The sequence below is a fragment of the Bos javanicus genome, chromosome 5 (assembly GCF_032452875.1).
Source record: "Bos javanicus breed banteng chromosome 5, ARS-OSU_banteng_1.0, whole genome shotgun sequence".
Classification (NCBI taxonomy): Eukaryota; Metazoa; Chordata; class Mammalia; order Artiodactyla; family Bovidae; genus Bos; species Bos javanicus.
This window is the reverse complement of record NC_083872.1, coordinates 19916359-19936838: the sequence shown is the minus strand read 5'-3', so window position 1 is coordinate 19936838 and position 20480 is coordinate 19916359. Positions and strand designations below refer to the sequence as shown.

The following is a 20480-nucleotide window of genomic DNA, read 5'->3' as shown; positions in this document are numbered from 1 at the left end:
ACTGGGAAAGCAAACAGAAAAATGAAATGTTTTACAAAGCACACACAAAAGAAATGTATCAGAAGCTCACATTTCCAAACAGACTTTCTGGCAAAAATCAATTAAGCTCAGTTGTAAGAAGCATCTACTTTTACCTCAGGTACATTTAAGATGGACTAAGAAATACATTGTGTGTCAGAAATATATGTCAAGTGCTAAGTTGTTATTCCTTTATTGTCTTCTTGGCTTGAATATCGATGCTGTTAGGTCTATAAGAATTTCTCACATAAAGTAAGAAGAAGCTTCCTGAAGTTCCATTTAAATCCCATTTACATTTAAGGGTAAAGAACTTGCACGCATGTGGGTGAGCTGTTATCCCTTCACATCCCCAGTTCTATTCTCAGCACTTCTCTTTGCTGCAGAAGCAGATGACTCAGATTTCTTGCTGTTTCCCACCTCTCCCTCAAACCCTACCTCTGGCCTCAGGGAACTCCCTCTGACCAAATAATCAGAAGACAGGGGGACTCTGGCCTGATTTAAGGATGTATCTGTCTAGGGTGGCTCTGCAATTCGGAGGGAAATCTCCCTCTGATAGAACTTCAGGCACTGAAGTGATCTGGTTGGTCACTTGACATGAAAAAAAAGGTAAGATGAGTTTTCCTGAAATATACTGTTTCATGGGCAATAGCTAACAGGTGGATGGACTAATCAGGGACTCAGTAACTTTTAAACATCTTGGAAGACTGATGCCAAGATCATCTGCAGGGAAATTATGTCATGGACCCCTAAGAATGGCCACGGTGTTTGAAGCGACTTGAGTCTCACGTAAATGGCCCCCAGAGGACATTCATTGCATGGAAGGCTAAGTAAGGAGGCAGCCAAGATGGCCTACGCCTTGTTTGTCAGTGAACCCCCTCCCCTGGCCATCTGTGCACTTACATAAATGGCTCAAGTTCCAAGTGGCTGTGGGAACCGAGATAGATGCAATACATGGAGACAAAAATGTGTGTTTCCTCTCCCCACAGTTGATCTAGCCCGTGCCGCCGCAGAGTGTCCAACTTTCTAAACCAGAATCCAACCCTGAGTCCCTGTGTGGCACTGTTTCCTAGGAGCATCAGCCACTCAGGTCAATTATTTTGGCGCACTCCAGTTTGGAAGAGGCAGTGCTATACTGCATCTTTATGGGGATAGTTGCGTATTCTGGAGAGTGATCCCCCCTTACTGCTTGTTGTGCTTCCGCCAGCGTTACCATAGGTGGTTGATAGACTGCCTTCTTCATCCCCATGGTATCAGGCACGTCACTGCCTTTGACTGCGGAACTCAGTTACCATGAAATAACTGTGGTACTGAGAGCTGACATCAAGAAATCCATTGTTTCTTGCATCACCTAGAAGCACCTGGCTTGATGGAATGGTGGAGTGTCATATTGAAGTCTCAGTTTCCTTAATTTTAATTTGTACTTTATATTTGAGTATAGTCGATTTACAATGTTGTGCTAGTTTCAAGTGTACAGCAAAGTCACTGTGATCCGTACCCGTATATCCATTCTTTTCTAGATTCCTTTCCCGCATAGGTTATTTCAGGATATTGAGTAGAGCTCCCTGTACTTTACAGTGAAAAGTGAAAGTGAAAGTCACTCAGTCATGTCTGACTCTTTGTGACCCCATGGACTATACAGTCCATGGAATTCTCCAGGCCAGAATACTCCAGAAGCCTTTCCCTTCTCCAGGGGATCCTCCCAACCCAGGGATCAAACCCAGGTCTCCTGCACTGCAGGCAGACTCTTTACCAGCTGAGCCACCAGGGAAGCCCTAGGTCCTTGTTGATTATCTATTTTATTTATAGTAGTGTGTGTATGTTAATCCCAAACTCCTGATTTATCCCCCCCCCCAACTTCCCCCTTTAGTGGATCAAGTTAGTTTTCTAAATCTGTTCATTTTTAAGATTCATTTGTATCATTATTTTTAGATTCCAGGTATAAGGGATATCATATGGTACTTGTCTTTGTCTGACTTATTGAAGGTCTGGTTTATGGAAGGGGCAGCAAGGGAGACGACCTCGTGTGAGGTTGAAGTGTTGTTCATCAAGTGGTCAGATCAGTGGTCAATGCATACAAGGTGCTGAGTACATGTCTGTAGGCACCCAGGGTGGAAGCGGAAGTGACTTCTCTCACTGTTACCCTGAATAACCCTCTTCAAGAAGGTTATCTTCCTGTCCCTGAAACATTTTGTATCTAGTGAGTTTGCAGTCCTTGTGCCAAACAGGGAGGCATATTTCCACTGCACAGCACTGAAAATGCCCCATGGCCATCTTAGGCTGTGCCTACCATAATTAAGGGCAAAGCATTGGGTGTTCTATGGGCCAGCGTGATTGATTCTGTTTAACAGGGAGAAATTGGATTGCTACCAAATGGGGACAGTGCTGTGACTGGAGCCCATGGGATTTATCGTACTCCCTGTGCAGCTGACATGGTCAAGGGGAGACCAGAGCAACTCCATAATGACAGAGTGCTAAGTATGATAGCTGGGTCCTGAGGAATTGAAGGGTGGGCTCATTCCTTCAGGTCAGCACTGCCTTCACTGCCAGGGTGCTAGCTGAGAATTGGGGCATCATGAGGAAAGGGGGCGGGAGAAGGCAGTCAGGATGGTCACATTAGATCTGTTCAGGCCTGGGGCTGCAGCAGCTGGACTCTGTTGTCCCTGCTTGCTCCTCATCTCCCTCTCCTGGCCACCTTGCGGCCTGCCGGGTCTAGTGTCCAGCAAGCAGCAGGAACGAACTCCGTCATCCCTCAGTGATGAAACTTCGAGTGTTCTCATGACTGTGGACCTGAGCTGCTTTCTCCAGGGGAGGAAAGGACTAGAATGGAAGCTGAGTGACAGCAGGGCGGCCTAGCCCGGTTCTTCTTAGGTCTTTTCTCTGTCCTTTTTGGCCAGGCTCTGGGGCCTGGAGTCTGACTGCTACTGCACCAGGCTCCTGGCATGGTTTCCCTGCCCTCTGACCGGAGGCACTGGCAGGAGGCCAGAGGGCAGGAGGCGGGCAAGGTCAGGGAGGCATCCACCTTCCCTGGGCTCCTGCTGGCCGAGGCTCCAGCTCCCAGCCGTGGGTCTCCCTGGGCAGCTCAGCTCTCAGCACACCGGGAGTTGCACCCCTCTGGGGCTGAGGGCTAATCCCTGGGGGTCTCCCTAGATCTTGTCAGCCCCACTAACCCTGCCCACACCTCTGTAAATAATCCCTGAGCGCAATGCTTTTCAGTTAAACCCCATTGAGGGTGCCATCTGTTTCCTGCTAAGACTTCCAGTGCATAGAACAGGGAAAATCGCTGAGAAATTGAGATACGATTGGCTGCTGTGAGGAGAAAGGAAATTTAGGGGACATACAGGCCAACACATTACAGCAGGCCAGAATCCATGCCTCTCCTCAGACTGAAAAAAAAAAAAAACACCCAGTCATCTCAGCTGGTCTGAGTTCATAGTTTTTTGTTGCTGTTTGTTTTGTTAAGCGTTGTCAGGTATAAAAAGCCTGTGACATGAATTGGGTTGTGCCTGAGATTGAGGGGATTCCTTCAGCGCTGAGTCAAGGACGGTCCTGGACAGACTGGGAAACCAGGAGATTACCTTCATCTCAGACTTTGGTCAGGACCTCCAAGTCCTCCCCAGAGGACTCTGCTCAAGGAATATTCCAGGCAAAAGAACACATTTCTAGAATCACGTGCTCTCCCCTCTCAATCCTGAATCAACGGCAGACATCTTCTCTGGCTCGTGGCATTCTTTCCATTAATCCTACATATAGTCTGAGAAGCCCTCTGACTATTGGTCTAGGCAGCCAATATCAACTGATCAGAATTGGAATGCCAGACAAGCGCTGTCTGCTGCCTTGGAACTTAGAGCTCTGACCCCCAGACCAACAGCTGAACTGGGTTTCCTTAGAGCCTCCAGAAGACTTTTTTTTCCCCCCACATAACCTTGGACTTTGCCACTGTGGCAGACAGTGTGGTCTTTTTGATTCCTTTGGCTCCTCAGGCCAAAAACCTGACCTTGTCTTTCTATCTCTCCACCTACTGTAGAAGCTTCAGAGGCTGACAGCATGTCGTAAAGACAGCAGCTCATACTTTTGTAACATTAACAACATGCACGGTGCTGTTCTTTCTTTCATTCTGGCTCTGCTGGGTCTTCATTGCTGATCAGGTTTTTCTCCAGCTGCAGAGAGCGGGGCTGCTCTCTAGCTGTGGTGTGTGGGCTTCTCATTGCGATAGCTTCTCTTGCTGCAGAGGGCCGTAGGGTGCACGGGCTTCCGTAGTTGTGGTTCCCAGGCTGGAGAGCACAGGCTCGATAGTTGTTGCTCACGGGCCTAGCTGCTCCACGGCACGTGGAGTCTTCCCAGATCAGGGATCAAACCCATGTATCCCGCATTGACAGGTGGACTCTCTACCACTGAGCCATCAGGGAAGCTCCCATGGCATTGCTCTTAAGTAGTATTTATCTACTCTGTATGTTTTATGGATGAGGAAACAGAGTATTGAGTGACTTAAGTGCCTGGCCCCGCTCAGCCAGGTGGCATGTCGTAGACTCGGGATGCGCCTCTGCTTAAGCAGACTCTGAACTCCCTTAGGTGCTGCAGGTCGTGCTCTCATCTGGGGAACCTTGGCGCCTGGTCCAGAGCCTGGCAGGTAGTCAGTGTCAGTCATTAAATATGTGCTTAAAATTGTTCAATGACCATAAACCCTAACATAGAAAGCTTCTTCCACTTTCAAGCTCCTTTTCCCTGGACCCTGCCCTGGCTTTATTAGGCTATATGGCTTTATTAGGCTTCTAAGGAAGGGCAACCTTTAGCGGACTAATCCAGCAACCTGGAAGCAAAAAGGAGCAGAGTGGCTTAGCCTTATGTGGGTCCAAATCCAGGCTCTCCCAGTCCCCTAATCTGTAAAATGGGAATTTAAGTGGTATATACCTTGAAGAATTGTACTAAACGCTGTACTAAAACTTGGCATCCAGTGAATAATGCTTAGTGGCAGTTTTATTTAATTGGTATTATTACAAATCAACCCAAATGTAGCAAATCTAAGTGCGAAGGGAAATTTTCCATTTCTGGGAGCAATTCCTTTCCTCTTCCAGCTGAGGGCTTTTTCCGTGGAATCTATATATTTCTTCTTTAAGCCTCTATTGATGTTTTGCCTCTAGAGCCAGTGAGTGCAAGGAGAGAAATCCTTGAGCTCCCTCTAGAGGCCAGTGTTGCCCCAACTTTGAAATTTTCAACAACGTCCTGGGCCCCGCAGGATGCTTTATGAGATTTTGTTTATTCCTCCAGGGGTTCACCCTCCTTCTGTGCTGCTTGTTTCCTGTTTGTCCCTTTAGCTCTACACTCCACCACTTTCCACTCTGCTCCGGACCCCAGGATGCTGACTTGTAATAGACTGCCTTCATAATGTCCCTCACCCACCAACTTCTAGTTTATCCTAACCCATGGAAGTCACCAGCGCTGAGGTCTAGGGTATTATTTCTCCAGGCTCCTCCCAGCCAGGTTTCTAAGAGCAGACAACACCACCCTTCCGGCAAAGCCCACAGCTCCTGTCATTAGACTCTGAGATTTCTGGTCCGTTGGTGTTGGCTCTCCCTGTACCCCTTCAGACCTAGGGATGGCAATGACTTTGTGTTGTTATTACCTCATAATACAGCAAGTCTCTTTATGCCTTTATAAAGAGGGACAGGGAATCCTGGCATGCTGCAGTCCATGGGGTCGCAAAGAATCAGACAACTTGGCAACGGAACAACAGCAACACAGCATATCTCTGTTATTTCCCTTAATCCTTCCCACAAGCTCTCAATTGCCCTATTTGAGAGTGGCTTCTAGCTCCTAACAGTTCTACTCATCCTGTGTCCAGATTCCTCGGGTTGACACTCTTACCTCTCCCTCATCTCCCTGGGACCTTGTACGCCAACAAATCAACTCTTTACAGTTTCCATAATATAATGTGCTGTTTAGAGCTCCAGGATTCTTTGATTAATTCACCGGTCTGCAGAGCCCTTTCACACTCTGTGTCCAACCCCTTTACAGTCCAGTCTCTTCCTGGCCTCTACCCAATCCCTTTTCCTCTTCAGAGGTCATGGGTCAACAGCCGTATCTTCTATTCAGTCCGGCCTCATCTCTCATGGTGTACATTTTCCCCATCTCACACCCACATCATTTCCATCCTACTTGGTAGCAGCCTTGCATTTTGATTGTGTCTACCTTTTCACTAGCGTTTGTGGAAGGATCCTGGGTAGTTTAATTATGTTCCATTGACTGGATTAATTTATACAAGCCTAATCCAGCCAGAATGTGGCATTTCCCTAGCCACAGGGATTTCTTCGCAGGTGTTCTACTCAGCAGGGAACTGAGAATCTCTGATCCTCCCTTTCAGGAAGTAATGTTCTCCCCTTCAGAAGTGAACCGGGAACATGAAGTTACATCTGCTGCCAGTTGCCTTTTTGTAACCAAGCAGGGTGCTGGGTCTGAGGAAGAAGCCAGCATGGAGAGAGGCAGATCTGAGAGAACCACAGGAAACAGATCTGTGGTCTCAACCACACTGTGCCCACATCTGTTACACCAGCCAGTTTGAGATGCGTTTTCAGTTATTCAAACTAAAAATATCTGCAACATTCATGTTAATAAAAAAGCGGGATTCATCAGGTGCAATTAGAAAACAATTTAATTCTTTTCTTCTTCTGCCCATTCAAACTTACGCAAAGGCCTACTTCTTCCTCTCTGTGTGAAATCTGCAAGGGGGAGGAGGAAGCCCCATGCCTCATCTGTTTTTTCACTGATAATAAAATGCCTTCCAGTACACCCTTAATTCAAAACAGTTTTATTTCAGAAATTAAAGCATCCACCTCCTCTCCCCTTTGGCTTTCCCTGTCGCAGAGTTGCCCGAAGAGTCGGGAAGAAGGGGCAGAGCACACCCAGCTCCGCCTTTCTCCACGTCCTGCCTCTTATGTCTGCGAAGAGGGAGTGTTCCAGTTTGCTTTTTTCATTGAAGGGTAAACTCTGCTTTGCTGGAGTGAACGGCTGGATCAGGTAGAACACGGTTATTTCAATTTAGGAGCCTGCTAGGAGTCTGTTTGGTTATATCCTTAATGCTTACACGCACACTCAGTCGCTCAGTCGTGTCCCACTCTTTTTGACCCCATGGATGGTGGCCCCCCAGCTTTCTCTGCCCATGAAATTCTCCAGGCAAGAATACTGTAGTGGGCTGCTATGCCCTCCTCCAGGGGAGCTTCCCAATCAGGGATTGAACCCAACCCCCCACACCACCCCCATCTGTCTCCAGCATTGGCAGGCAGATTCTTTACCACTAGCTTCTCTTGGGAAGCCCATATCCTTAATACTTAAGCCAAATCCACTATTGTTACAGCACTGGTGATAGCAATGCTGGCATTTCGACCTCCATGTGTCTGAAACCTGTAGGGCTCAACTGCTTCCCCATTTGGGTGGGAAAGAGAAGTCTTATTTGGGGGCTCCCTTAAACACCATCAGAATCTACAGACGTGATTTTTTCCCCCCAAGTAGTCTGTAAAATTTTCCAAGTCAGTTTACAACTTTTACAGTGTGGGGGAGTTTGACTAAAAGCCTGGATTTCCAGCTTATCAAGTTTAAATAATTTGGTGACACCAGAGCTGTGTTTCCCATGGCAACAACCTCTGAGACTTGAGTGGCAGCTGCCCTCTTCAGGTGAGAGGGGCAGGGTCTTTCCAGTTCTCTGCAAATTCCTGAAGTTCAGATATACAGTGATTTTATTGTACTGTTTTCAGTGTATGTCTTGTGTAACTCGTGCAGTTCACTTAGGACACTCTGTATTGTATTGGTAACCCTACAGTCTAGCCTGTCTCACTCATTTCTGTTATCTGCTTGGGCCTAGAAGGTAAGTGAGTTTTCTACCTTTGTTCTCATTTTTACTTATATTTTTATTTAAAATATTGTGTGGTTCATAGTAGTATGCTTAATAATGTTTATATCATAAATATATCAGTAGTCTGAGGACCATAAGTATATTCCATAGAGACTATAAGACTTCCACTAAATCTGGATAAAAAGATAGATTAAAAAGTCATAACCTCTGGCTGAGGTCATCTGGAACATAGAGGACACATTCATAGTCAAGGGCCAGCCCTGACCTGGAATTCTGGAGTGTTAACTTGTAGGATTGGCTCCATGATGGTCTAGCTGAACAGTGTGGGAGTCAGTGAGCCTTCAGGGATCTTTGGTTTCTCACCTGTAACAGAAAGAAATTGAAAGACTTTCCAAGACCCCTACCTAATGTTCTGCAGTTTTTTGTTGTTCTGAGTAGTCATCAGAAAAAGATTAGCATGTGCGTAATTTGACAGTAGAATTTGTCAGCAGCAGCAGCAGGAGAAAAGTCAATTAGTGACTCTGCATCAGTGATAATAAATCAGGGCACGTATGAATAGATTACTTTTTCATGTCTTCAGGCACTATTTCGGGAACTCCTGATCCAACACAGGATGTAGATGCCTAGAAGAGGACACAGTAGACTTTTTTGGGGAGTTTAAGATGCCATTAACTGATATCCACCATGATTTGGTTAGAGCTACTGAGGGAGAAAACACATAAATGATCACATATCATGCTGAGACATATTGGCTAGGCACATGATGATTATATGACTTTTGTCTTTCATCCTTTTAAATTGGTTAGGCATATGATGATTATATGATTTTTGTCTTTCATCCTTTAATGTGATGTATCATATTTATTTGAAGAAGGCAATGGCACCCCACTCCAGTACTCTTGCCTGGAAAATCCCATGGACGGAGGAGCCTGGTGTGCTGCCATCTATGGGGTCGCACAGAGTTGGACACGACTGAGCGACTTCACTTTCACTTTTCACTTTCATGCATTGGAGAAGGAACTGGCAACCCACTCCAGTGTTCTTGCCTGGAGAATCCCAGGGACAGGGGAGCCTGGTGGGCTGCCGTCTATGGGGTCGCACAGAGTCGGACACGATTGAAGTGACTTAGCAGCATCATATTTATTGATTTGCATATGTTGAAACATCCTTGCAACCTAAGGTTGTTCATCTTTTTGACTATAGCCATCCTGGTGGCTGTGAAGTAGTATCTCATTGTGGTTTTGATTTATAGTTCTCTAATGATTAGCATCACTACGAACAAAGCTAGTGGAGGTGATGGAATTCCAGTTGTGCTATTTCAAATCCTGAAAGATGATGCTGTGAAAGTGCTGCACTCAATATGCCAGCAAATTTGGAAAACTCAACAGTGGCCACAGGACTGGAAAAGGTGTTTTCATTCCAGTCCCAAAGAAAGGCAATGCCAAAGAATTGTCAAACTATCGTACAATTGCACTCATCTCACATGCTAGTAAAGTAATGCTCAAAATTCTCCAAGCCAGATTTCAACAGTACGTGAACCATGAACTTCCAGATGTTTAAGCTGGTTTTAGAAAAGGCAGAGGAACCAGACATCAAATTGCCAATATCCACTGGATTATCAAAAAGGCAACCGAGTTCCAGAAAAACATCTATTTCTGTTCTATTGACTATGCCAAAGCTTTTGACTGTGTGGATCACCACAAACTTTGGAAAATTTTGAAAGAGATGGGAATACCAGACCACCTGACATGCCTCTTGAGAAACCTACATGCAGGTCAGGAAGCAACAGTTAGAACTGGACATGGAACAACAGACTGGTTCCCAATAGGGAAAGGAGTACATCAAGGCTGTATATTGTCACCCTACTTATTTAACTTATACGCAGAGTACATCATGAGAAACGTGGGCTGGATGAAGCACAAGCTGGAATCAAGATTGCCAGGAGAAATATCAATAACCTCAGATATGCAGATGACACCACCCTTATGGCAGAAAGTGAAGAAGAACTAAAGAGCCTCTTGATGAAAGTGAAAGAGAAGAGTGAAAAAGTTGGCTTAAAGCTCAACATTCAGAAAACAAAACAAACAAAAAAAAACATCATGGCATCTGGTCCCATCACTTCATGGGAAACAGATGGGGAAACAGTGGAAACAGTGACAGACTTTATTTTGGAGGGCTCCAAAATCACTGCAGATGGTGACTGCAGCCATGATATTAAAAGACACTTACTTACTCCTTGGAAGGAAAGTTATGACTAACCTAGACAGCATTTTAAAAAGCAGAGACTTTACTTTGTCAACAAAGGTTTGTCTAGTCAAGGCTATGGTTTTTCCAGTAGTCATGTATGTATGTGAGGGTTGGACTATAAAGAAAGCTGAGCACCAAAGAATTGATGCTTTTGAACTGTGGTGTTGGAGAAGACTCTTGAGAGTCCCTTGGATGGCAAGGAGATCCAACCAGTCCATCCTAAAGGAAATCAGTCCTGAATGTTCATTGGAAGGACTGATGCTGAAGCTGAAACTCCAATACTTTGGCCACCTGATGCAAAGAGCTGACTCATTTGAAAAGACCCTGATGCTGGGAAAGATTGAAAGGCAGGAGGAGAAGGAGATAACAGAGGATGAGATGGTTGGATGGCATCACTGACTCAATGGACATGAGTTTGAGTAAACTCTGGGAGTTGGTGACGGACAGGGAGGCCTGGCCTGCTACAGTCCATGGGGTTGCAAAGAGTCGGACACGACTGAGTGACTGAACTGAACCAATTAATGATGTTGGGAATCTCTTCATGCTTACTGACCATTTATATATCTTCTTTAGTGAAATGTCTTTTAAAATCATTTGACTATTTTTAAGTTGTGAGGCATACATGCTTGAAGAAAAATAAAATTCTGGTGTGGTATAGAATGAGATGAGGCATGAATTTTTGAAAAGCTTCTGAGACTTAAGTGAAGGAAATGAAGGGGGTCATGCAAAGATTTTATGGAAGTAATGGCAGAGGGAATAGCTAAGGCTATGAAGAAAATCAAGGATGGTTAGGGATATGGGATAGGGAATGACTGCAAAGAGGAGCCACACTAAATAGGGTAGTCTCTGAAGCCTCTTTGAGGAGTGTCATTTAAGCAAAGACCTGTCAGCCATCTTCAATTCTGTCTTCCCCTTCATCCCTCTTACATACTTACTTGACAAGTCATAGTGATGGTTTACCTTAAATGACCTTCTAACGCATAAGCTCATGATTAGGATGGAGAGGGGAAGGGAGGCGTGTATTGCCTTTTCTTCATAATGGGAAAAAGGAGAAAATTCTTACAAGTGGAAACCTGATACAACTGTCAATATACATGAAAGAAGCTAGGTAAATTGTGAATTATTATCATGATTTTATTTACTCTTAGACAGTAAAAGCTACATTCTTTCTTTAGAAAATTAAATATTAAGCTATATGTCTTAAAAAAAGAGTTATTAGTGTCTGAAGGCAGGCCCGATAACTTTTGCCAACAGGTAGTATTGGTTCAGGACCAAGGACAGCACTTCAGTTTTTTCTGCCCCCTCCCTTCATTTTATTTATGTCACGTGCGCGTGTACTAAGTCACTTCAGTCATGTCCGACCCTGTGAGACCCCATGGACTGGGACCAGCGAGGCTCCTCTGTTCATGGGATCCAGGCAAGAATACTGGAGTGGGTTGCCATGCCCTCCTCCAGGGCCTCTTCCCAACCCAGCGATCAAATGTGTCTCTTATGTCTCCTTCATTGGCAGATGGATTCTTACTGCTAGTGCCACCTGGGAAGCTCTATTTATGTCAACTCTCATTTTTTTTTTTTTTACATCCCTACTGCCAGCACCCCAAGAGTGCCAGAATGCTCCATGCCTACAGTGCCCTCTGTTCTACCGAAGTTCACCCTCCAAATAGGATGCCATTACTTATGTGCTTTCTTTCCCTTCAATACTTCTCTCTTACTTTTTTTTTAATTTTGGTAAGATACACCCAATGTAAAACTTACTATTTAGCCACTTTTCAGTATATAGCTCAGTGACACTAAGTACATCCACCTAGACATACTTTATCTTCTCAAACTGAATCTCTACACCCATAAAATAGTAACTCCGCATCTCCTTCTCCCCCTCAGCCCCTGGCAAACACCAGATTCTACTTCCTGTCTCTTTCCCTAACCCTGCTACCACCACTTTTTATTTTTTATTCTGCGGACTTCCACAAAATAGTTCATTGATAGCATAAGCATCGACCCTAGTAATTATAAATGCAAATTCTCAGACTCTTGATCTACTGAACCAGAAATTCTCAAGTGGACTCAGCTCTCTGCAGTTTAACAAGTCCTTCAGGTGATCCTAATGCTCATTTCCTGCAGGAATTTTCTGCAATAGCTTAACTGTTGGCTTGGGGGAGCTAGGTGAAAGTGAAAGTCACTCAGTCCTGTCCAATTCTTTGTGACCACATGGAATATACAGTCCATAGAATTCTCCAGTCCAGAATACTAGAGTGGATAGCCTTTCCCTTCTCCAGGAGATCTTCCCAACCCAGGGTCATTCCCAGGTCTCCCGCATTGCAGGCTGGTTCTTTACCAGCCGAGCCAGAGCAAGCATAAGAATACTAGAATGGGTAGCCTATCTCTTCTCCAGCGGATCTTCCCAACCCAGGAATCAAATTGGGGTCTCCTGCATTGCAGTCAGATTCTTTACTAACTGAGCTATCAGGGAATCCCTTGAAGTGATGGTTGAATATAAAATAAGACTTGGTTTGAGGCTTAGACCAGGTAGCCACAAAATTCATTTTAAAGAAGTCCTGTGGCATGATTTGCCCAGTGGCTCCCAAATATTGATGCACATTATAATCACCTGGAAAGCTTGTTTGAGAACCTATAGATTTCTTATATCCACATCAGACTTTCTAAATCAAAATATCTGGGGTGGGAATTGGTACTTTGGCTGCTCTGATGATTCTTACCTATTTGTTAGCACCATGAAGGACAGACAGACACAGGTAAGTTTGGAAATCGGAAAGTAAGTTGGGATTACGAAATACTCCAGGAGGCAGAAGCAGAGGATCTATAGAAGGGCTGGAGCCAAAAGAACAGAAAGATGGGAAAATCAGTTGTGAGAATGTAGTTGATAGGACTTGGTGACTTAATGTTAATTGATATAAATCATTCACAGTCTTTAAAAGAAAAAAGGTTAATGCTTTAATGGTTCAGAAGTATCTGGTACTTCGCTTTCTATGTATTCTCGGCTACTATGAAGCAACTGTATCCAGAAGAGTTAAACTGCCTGGCAACAGGCTACAGGTGGTTGTTCAGTTGCTAAGTTGTATCCAACTCTTTGGACCCCATGGACTGCAGCAGGCCAGGCTTCCCTGTCCCTCACTATCTCCTGGAATTTGCTCGAACTCATGTCTATTGAGTTGGTGATGCTAAGTAACCATCTCATCCTCTGCTGCCCCCTTCTCCTTTGCCCTCAATCTTTCCCAGCATCAGGGACCTTTGAACAATGCTAGGCAGTTGAAAATCCATGTATAACTTTTGACTCCTGGAAAACTTTTACTGATGGCCTACTGTTGATTGGAAGCCTTACTGATAACACACACAGTTGATTAACATCTATTTTGTATGTTATGCTTAATATATTCTGAATTCTTACAATAAACTAGAGAAAATGTTATCAAGAAAATCATAAGGGAGAGAAAATACACGTACAGTACTGTACTGTATTATCCATACCATAAGTTTACATCATCTGTTTACAAAGTGAATCATCTGCCTCTATCTACATCAATATTGTCTTGTATAATACAAAACACTGTAGGTGTTATACAAATTACTAACACTAGACATCAAAAATGAAAGGTAACATGTAAAAGAAATCCATACTTGTTTATAGGTATAACAGTTTCTGCATTGATAATGAAGTAGGAGCAATATGATCGCTTTATTGTAGCCTGGTGTAATCAATACAAATGCTTCATGATAGCCTAGCCTATACACTCACGAATGATTAATATAAAAGTTTTATAGCATACAGTGTAAGTCACTCAGTCATGTCTGACTCTTTGTGACCCCATGGACGGTAGCCCACCAAGTTCCTCTGTCCATGGAATCCTCCAGGCAAGAATACTCGAGGGGTTGCCACTTCCTTCTCCAGGGGATCCTCCTGACCTGGGGATTGAACCCCAGGGTCTTCCACACTGTGGGCAGACTCTACCGACTTAGCCACCAGGGAAACTATTATAGCATACAGTATCACAGTCTTATTCACAGTACAGTACTGGAAACATTATTACATTAAAAAAAACTTACCTGTGATGCTAGGCTGATATGCAGTTTCTCTGATTACAAGGGAGAGGCATATCTATGATGTAATTCTTTGAAAGAAAAATTATAAAACAAAAGAAGGCTAACACACTACTCATTTAATATGAAATATCACTTACCTTATGCCTATGTAAGGATAGACAGAACCTTACATATTTTTATGCATTCATGACATACCTAAATTTCTTAATTTTTTAATACTTCTAGGCTACATAGTTTGTCTAAAAGTTTTTTCAAATTGTTGCAAATTTTCAAAAAAACAATTCCAATATATTTACTGAAAAAAAAATACCACTTGTAAGTGGACCTGTGCAGTTCAAACCCATGTTGTTCAAGGGTTCAGTTCAGTTCAGTTGCTCAGTCGTGTCCAACTCTAGCTCAGTTTTTCAGTCCAGGTGCCATAAAGGGAAATGAACAGCAGATGGCACCTCTGTGCTATGCCTGAATTCTCAACCTTTGAAGGGAACTGCGGTGCCTGGAAAATCCCATGGATGGAGGAGCCTGGTAGGCTGCAGTCCACAGGGTCGCGAAGAGTTGGACACGACTGAGCGACTTCACTTTCACTTTTCACTTTCATGCATTGGAGAAGGAAATGGCAACCCACTCCAGTATTCTTGCCTGGAGAATCCCAGGGACGGGGAGCCTCGTGGGCTGCTGTCTATGGGGTCCCACAGAGTCAGACACGACTGAAGCGACTTAGCAGCAGCAGCAGCAGCAGACCTCGGAATGACTGGTGCTAAAATAACAACCCTTCAGAGTGTCAACGTGGATCAACTCAATTTCTGATTTGAGGGGGATCTAGAAAAGGAGGGCTAAATAAAGAATCCATTTTGTCCTACCTTTGTACCTGGCTTCTAATGATACCTTGTAAATTTTTAAATATTGTGGCTCCTATTCAGATTAATAAATTTGTAATCCAAGAAGGTCCCAAATGATCACTGTAGCAAGTAGAATTACATGAACTCAAGCAGGCTTGAGTTTAAGGGGAAAAAATCCCCAACTTGGGCCACTTTTCCAGATGTCCACCCTTGAGCTCCAAAATCACTGCAGATGGTGACTGCAGCCATGATATTAAAAGCTCCTTGGAAGAAAAGTTATGACCAACCTAGACAGCATTTTAAAAAGCAGAGACATTACTTTGCCCACAAAGGTCTGTCTAGTCAAGACTATGGTTTTCCCAGTAGTCATGTATAGATGTGAGAGTTGGACTATAAAGAAAGCTGAGTGCCGAAGAATTGATGCTTTTGAACTGTGGTGTTGGAGAAGACTCTTGAGAGTCCCTTGGATGGCAAGGAGATCCAACCAGTCCATCCTAAAGGAAATCAGTCCTGAATGTTCATTGGAAGGACTGATGCTGAAGCTGAAACTCCAATACTTTGGCCACCTGATGCAAAGAACTGACTCATTTGAAAAGACCCTGATGCTGGGAAAGATTGAAGGGCGGGAGGAGAAGGGGATGACACAGGATGAAATGGTTGGATGGCATCACTGACTCAATGGACATGAGTTTGAGTAAACTCTGGGAGTTGGTGATGGGCAAGGAGGCCTGGTGTGCTGCAGTCCATGGGGTCGCAAAGAGTCGGACACGACTGAGTGACTGAACTGAACTGACCTTTGAGCTTTTTCTGTTTGCAAAGTTTAGGAATAGCAAAAAAAGAAATAAAATTAAATATGGAAAATAATGGGCAGGGCAGTTTGGAGTAATAAATGAGGCCAGTGGAATGGAAATAAAGGAGGTGTTATATTTCTTGTTTTTTGTAAAACTTCCTGGGAAAAGTGTTAGGTAGGATACAGAATTTTACATATTTTTAATGTGCTTGCAATCACAAAAAATGGCATCATGACTTAGTGATTAGGAGGTGGAGTCTGGAAGCACCCCACTAAAATGTAAAATTCTTCCACATCCTAGCTGTGTGCCTGTGACTAAGCAACTTAATGTCTCTGCATGTCAATTTCCTCATCTATACAAGGGAAATAGGAAAAATATCATCTCTCTATAATGTACAACATGACTAGTATAATTAACACTGATGTATATTATATATGAAAGTTAAGACAGTAAATCCTAAGAATCACAAGGAAAATAAATTTTTTTTAAATGTTGTATCTATATGAGATGATGGATGTTCACTAAACTTACTGTGGTAATCATTTCATCATGTATGAAAGTCAACTCATTATGTTGTATGCCCTAATCTTATACAGTGCTGATTCAGTTATATCTCAACAAAACTGGAAGAAAAAAATTAACATTATCTAACCAGTCCATTCTAAAGGAGACCAGTCCTGGCTGTTCTTTGGAAGGAATGCTGCTAAAGCTGAAACTCCAGTACTTTGGCCACCTCATGCGAAGAGTTGACTCATTGGAAAAGACTCTGATGCTGGGAGGGATTGGGGGCAGGAGGAGAAGGGGACGACAGAGGATGAGATGGCTGGATGGCATCACTGACTCGATGGACATGAGTCTGGGTAGACTCCGGGAGTTGGTGATGGACAGGGAGGCCTGGCGTGCTGCAATTCATGGAGTCGCAAAGAGTCGGACACCACTGTGACTGAACTGAACTGAACTGAATCAGATTCTTATGAGATTTGTCAAAAATTTTAAGGTACTTAGAAGAGTACCTGGCATGTGGTGAGCCTATCATAGGTACTTGAATAAAAATTTTTAAAGCAGCTTTTAAGTGATGGGACAATCATTTTTTTTTTCTATTCATATTTATTTTTGATAATTGGAAAAAAGTTAAATTTATTTTTAACCAAGTGTGTATGCTCAGTCATGACTGACTCTTTGCCACCCTATGGACGGTAGCCCACCAGGTTCCTCTGTCCATGGGATTTTCCAGGTGATAATACTAGAGTGGGTTGACTTTTTCTCATCCAGTGGATATTCCTGATCCAGGGATTGAACATGCATCTCTTCGGTCTCCTGCACTGGCAGGTGGATTCTTTACCAACTGCATCACCTGGGAAACTTTTTTTAAAATTTATTTTTGGCTATGCTGGGTCTTCGTTGCTGCATGGGCTTTTCTGTAGTTGCGGCAAGCAGGGGCTACTCTCCAGTTGGGGTGCGCGGGGCTTGTCATTGCGGTGGCTTCTCTTGTTTCGGAGCATGGGCTCTAGGGCGCACGTGAGTTCAGTAGACGTGACTCCCAGGCTCCAGGGCACAAGCTCAGTAGTTGTGCCACATGGGCTTAGTTGCTCCACAGCATGCGGGATCTTCCCGGATCAAGGCTCAAACTCATGTCTCTGGCATTCGCAGATGGATTCTTTACCCCTCAGCCGCCAGGGAATCTCTTTTAACTAAGAGACTTAGAGAAAAATCCATACTTAAAAAATTTCTCTCTCTTTTTTTGAGCTAGTTTATACATCTCCAACTTTTCCTGTTAATCTGCTGAACCCAATATTAGATATATCTTGACCGTGAGAAATTCTGAGGTCCTCAGAGTTTTCAGAATTATTATGTATTTGATTATTTATTTTTATTGTAGTCAGATATACGTAAGTTTTGCCATTTTAACTATTGTAAGTGTACAGTTCAATGGCATTAAGTATATTCACAATGTTTTGTAACAATCACCACTCTTTCCAGAACTTCATCATTTCACACAGAAACTCCACATCTGTTAAACAATAACTTTCCATTCTTCCTTATCTCCAGTCCATTCTATTAACCTCCATTCTACTGTCTGTCTCTATGAATCCACATATTTGAGGTACCTCAATAGGTGGAATCATACTATATATGTTCTGTGTTTGGTCTATTCACTTAAAGGGAGGAGGGAGGAGGGTTCAGGATGGGGAACACATGTATACCTGTGGCGGATTCATTTTGATATATGGCAAAACCAATACAATATTGTAAAGTTAAAAAATAAAATTAAAAAAAAACAAAAACAAAAACATAATGTTTTAAGGTTCACCTATGCTGCAGCAGGCTTCCCTGGTGGCTCAGATGGTAAAGAACCCACCTGCAATGTGGGAGACCTGTGTTCGATCCCTGGGTGGGGAAGACCCCCTGGAGGGAAGGCATGGCAACCCACTCCAGTATTCTTGCCTGGAGAATCCCCATGGACAAAGGAGCCTGGCGGGGTACAGTCCATGGGGTCGAAAAAAGCCTGACACGATTGATCGACTAAGCACCATATAGCATGTTGCAGCATGTATCAGAATTTCATTCCTTTTTATGACTAACAGTGCATTGTAAGTATGTATCACATTTTACTTACTGATTTATCTGTGGGATACATGAATTGCTTCCACTTATTTGTTATTGTGAATAATACTGCTATGAATATTGGTGTACAAGTATCTGTTCCAGTCCCTGTTTTTAATACACTTGGGTATATACCTCAGGGTTAAATTTTTAGGAACTGTCAACTGTTTTCACAGTGCTATATATCCTTTTACGTTCCCACAAGCATCCAGCATTATTTTTTTTAATATGTTGGTCTTTTTTTTTTTCTTTTAAAGTCAAACCTGAACTGGGAATAAGTAGCAAAGCTTAGGTCCTGCCACAGTTTGCTGATAAGTTGCTAGTATCAACAATCTTGACACATCACCTCCTAGAATGATGTTTCTCAATGTACACAGCTGAGATTCCCAAGGCAATCACCTAAGAGGCTTATTATTAATACATCTGTAGAGTCCTTGAGTCCACTTTATATACGCTGAATCAGCATCTTTGAGACTGAGGTCCCCTAAAATCATCATTATGCATGCTAAAACATGAAACTCAGAAACCTAGATTGTTGAGTTCTCAAAGGCGGGGAAAATATCTCAGTTACTTTTGTATCCCTCACTGCCAAACATCCTGGAGATATTCAACAAACATACACTTGAACTAATATTTCAGTCTAAATTTGCTTGATTGCTATGTACAGTATTCATTACAACTAAATTCTATCACTAAACAATGAGTTAGAAAATCTGTAATAGTGTAGTATGCCTTTCATTTGTATAGACCGTGTATCTTACCAGCTGTGGTCTATTATGCCATCTTATGCTGCCAAGAATCTTTATGCTATACGTAATTTTCAGCTGAGTCCTTCAAGTTTTGTAACAGGGTAAAAAAGGATACGGACTTGGAACTGAAAGAGCTGTCTTTGTGTAACCTTTGATTATTAAATCAAAATGTCTAAGAATCAAGTTTATAATCTCTAAAGGTCGGCAACAATTCTTATCAACTTCGCAGTGTTGCTGAAGCTCAAACGATATTCTATGTAGGAAAGTCTACTGTAGCAATGGCTATAGTTACCATGTGGCCAGATAATTTAAACAGAACAAAAAATATGTTTCTAACTCTTCCTAAAGACCTCAAATATGCTACTGTATCAATTTGCAGCTCTAAAGCACAGGCAAACGAGATTGAAACAGAAACGCAGCAGAAAAACCTTAAGTGGATGGAAAACATCCATTCATTCATTCATCACGTTTATCCAGCATCTACATTTATAACATGCTGGACGTGTGTGAAAAATAGTGGTTAAATAAATTCAAGTCTATCCTCCAGATATTTAGTTCTTTTGTGTATAATAATAAATAGCAAGCCGCCTCATTTCAGATCAAACTCTCTTCCGCATCAAAAAATAAGCTGTGCGGGACCCGCTTCAAATTCGCGCGCGCTGTCTCTTTAACGCGTAATAGAATTCTGATTGCATCGATCACAGGTTCCTTACCCTCTCCCAACCATCGGTCTCCTACCTATCTTGGTTACTACCCTTCTTCTGGTATCAAGCGGGGGGGGGGAGCTCAGGTGTTAGCAAACGTTGGCTTTGATGTGTGGCGACACCCGATCCCCGGGCGTCCGGCTTGCCACGTGGCGGAGGTCCGGCTTTTCGTGGCGCGGGCGCAGCCTCGGGGCTCGGCTGGCCACGCCTGGAGCGCGGGGTTTGACTGGGGCGCCGTTGTTGTAGTGACCGGGAGGCGCTGCCGCTCCGGGCAGACGGTTCCGGGCACCGCACGGTCCCCCTTCCTACCCCGCCCCCTCCCTCCCCCCGGTTCCCCCTGCGGGCAGGAGCCGGGAGCTGAGCGCTCCCCCATGGCCTCCTCCCCGGTAAGGACGGGCTGCGGTGCGCCTCCCTGGAGCCGGTCCCGCGGGTTGGGGAGCCAGGTCGGGGCTACACCCGCACCTGGCGGGACATGGAGGCAGGAGTCCTCAGCCGAGTCCTGAGCCGCGAGCTCCGCGCCCCTCGTCCCGGGGCGCCCGTGACTCATCCCTTGCCCCCGGGGCACCGGGAGCGCCGAGCCCTGGCGGAGCCCCGGGCGCTCTTCCCCGAGCTCCGGCGGCCCCATGGCC

The 20480-nt window shown here is 44.0% G+C and overlaps 1 protein-coding gene and 1 long non-coding RNA gene across 7 annotated transcripts in view; one reads left to right on the top strand and one right to left on the bottom strand.

Annotated features, from left to right (window-relative positions):
* Positions 1–6804: 6804 nt before the first annotated feature.
* Positions 6805–20480, bottom strand: LOC133247203 (uncharacterized). Of its 3 annotated transcripts, none has more exons than XR_009736312.1 (3): positions 20314–20480; positions 8127–8224; positions 6805–7020 (listed from the first exon to the last, which is right to left on the bottom strand). It is a non-coding gene; the product is annotated as an uncharacterized LOC133247203 (long non-coding RNA). The 3 variants fall into 3 exon arrangements; XR_009736313.1 differs by lacking the exon at positions 20314–20480 and adding an exon at positions 19886–19972; XR_009736314.1 differs by lacking the exon at positions 20314–20480 and adding an exon at positions 14171–15263.
* The window catches only part of POC1B (POC1 centriolar protein B), a 104799-nt gene continuing 104473 nt past the window's right edge, over positions 20155–20480 (top strand). For all 4 annotated transcript variants that reach the window (XM_061415711.1, XM_061415712.1, XM_061415709.1 and 1 more), the window contains exon 1: positions 20155–20237. In XM_061415711.1, the coding sequence (XP_061271695.1) occupies positions 20223–20237 (15 nt within the window). In that variant the 5' untranslated portion in view covers positions 20155–20222. The remainder of the gene's footprint in view (positions 20238–20480) is intronic.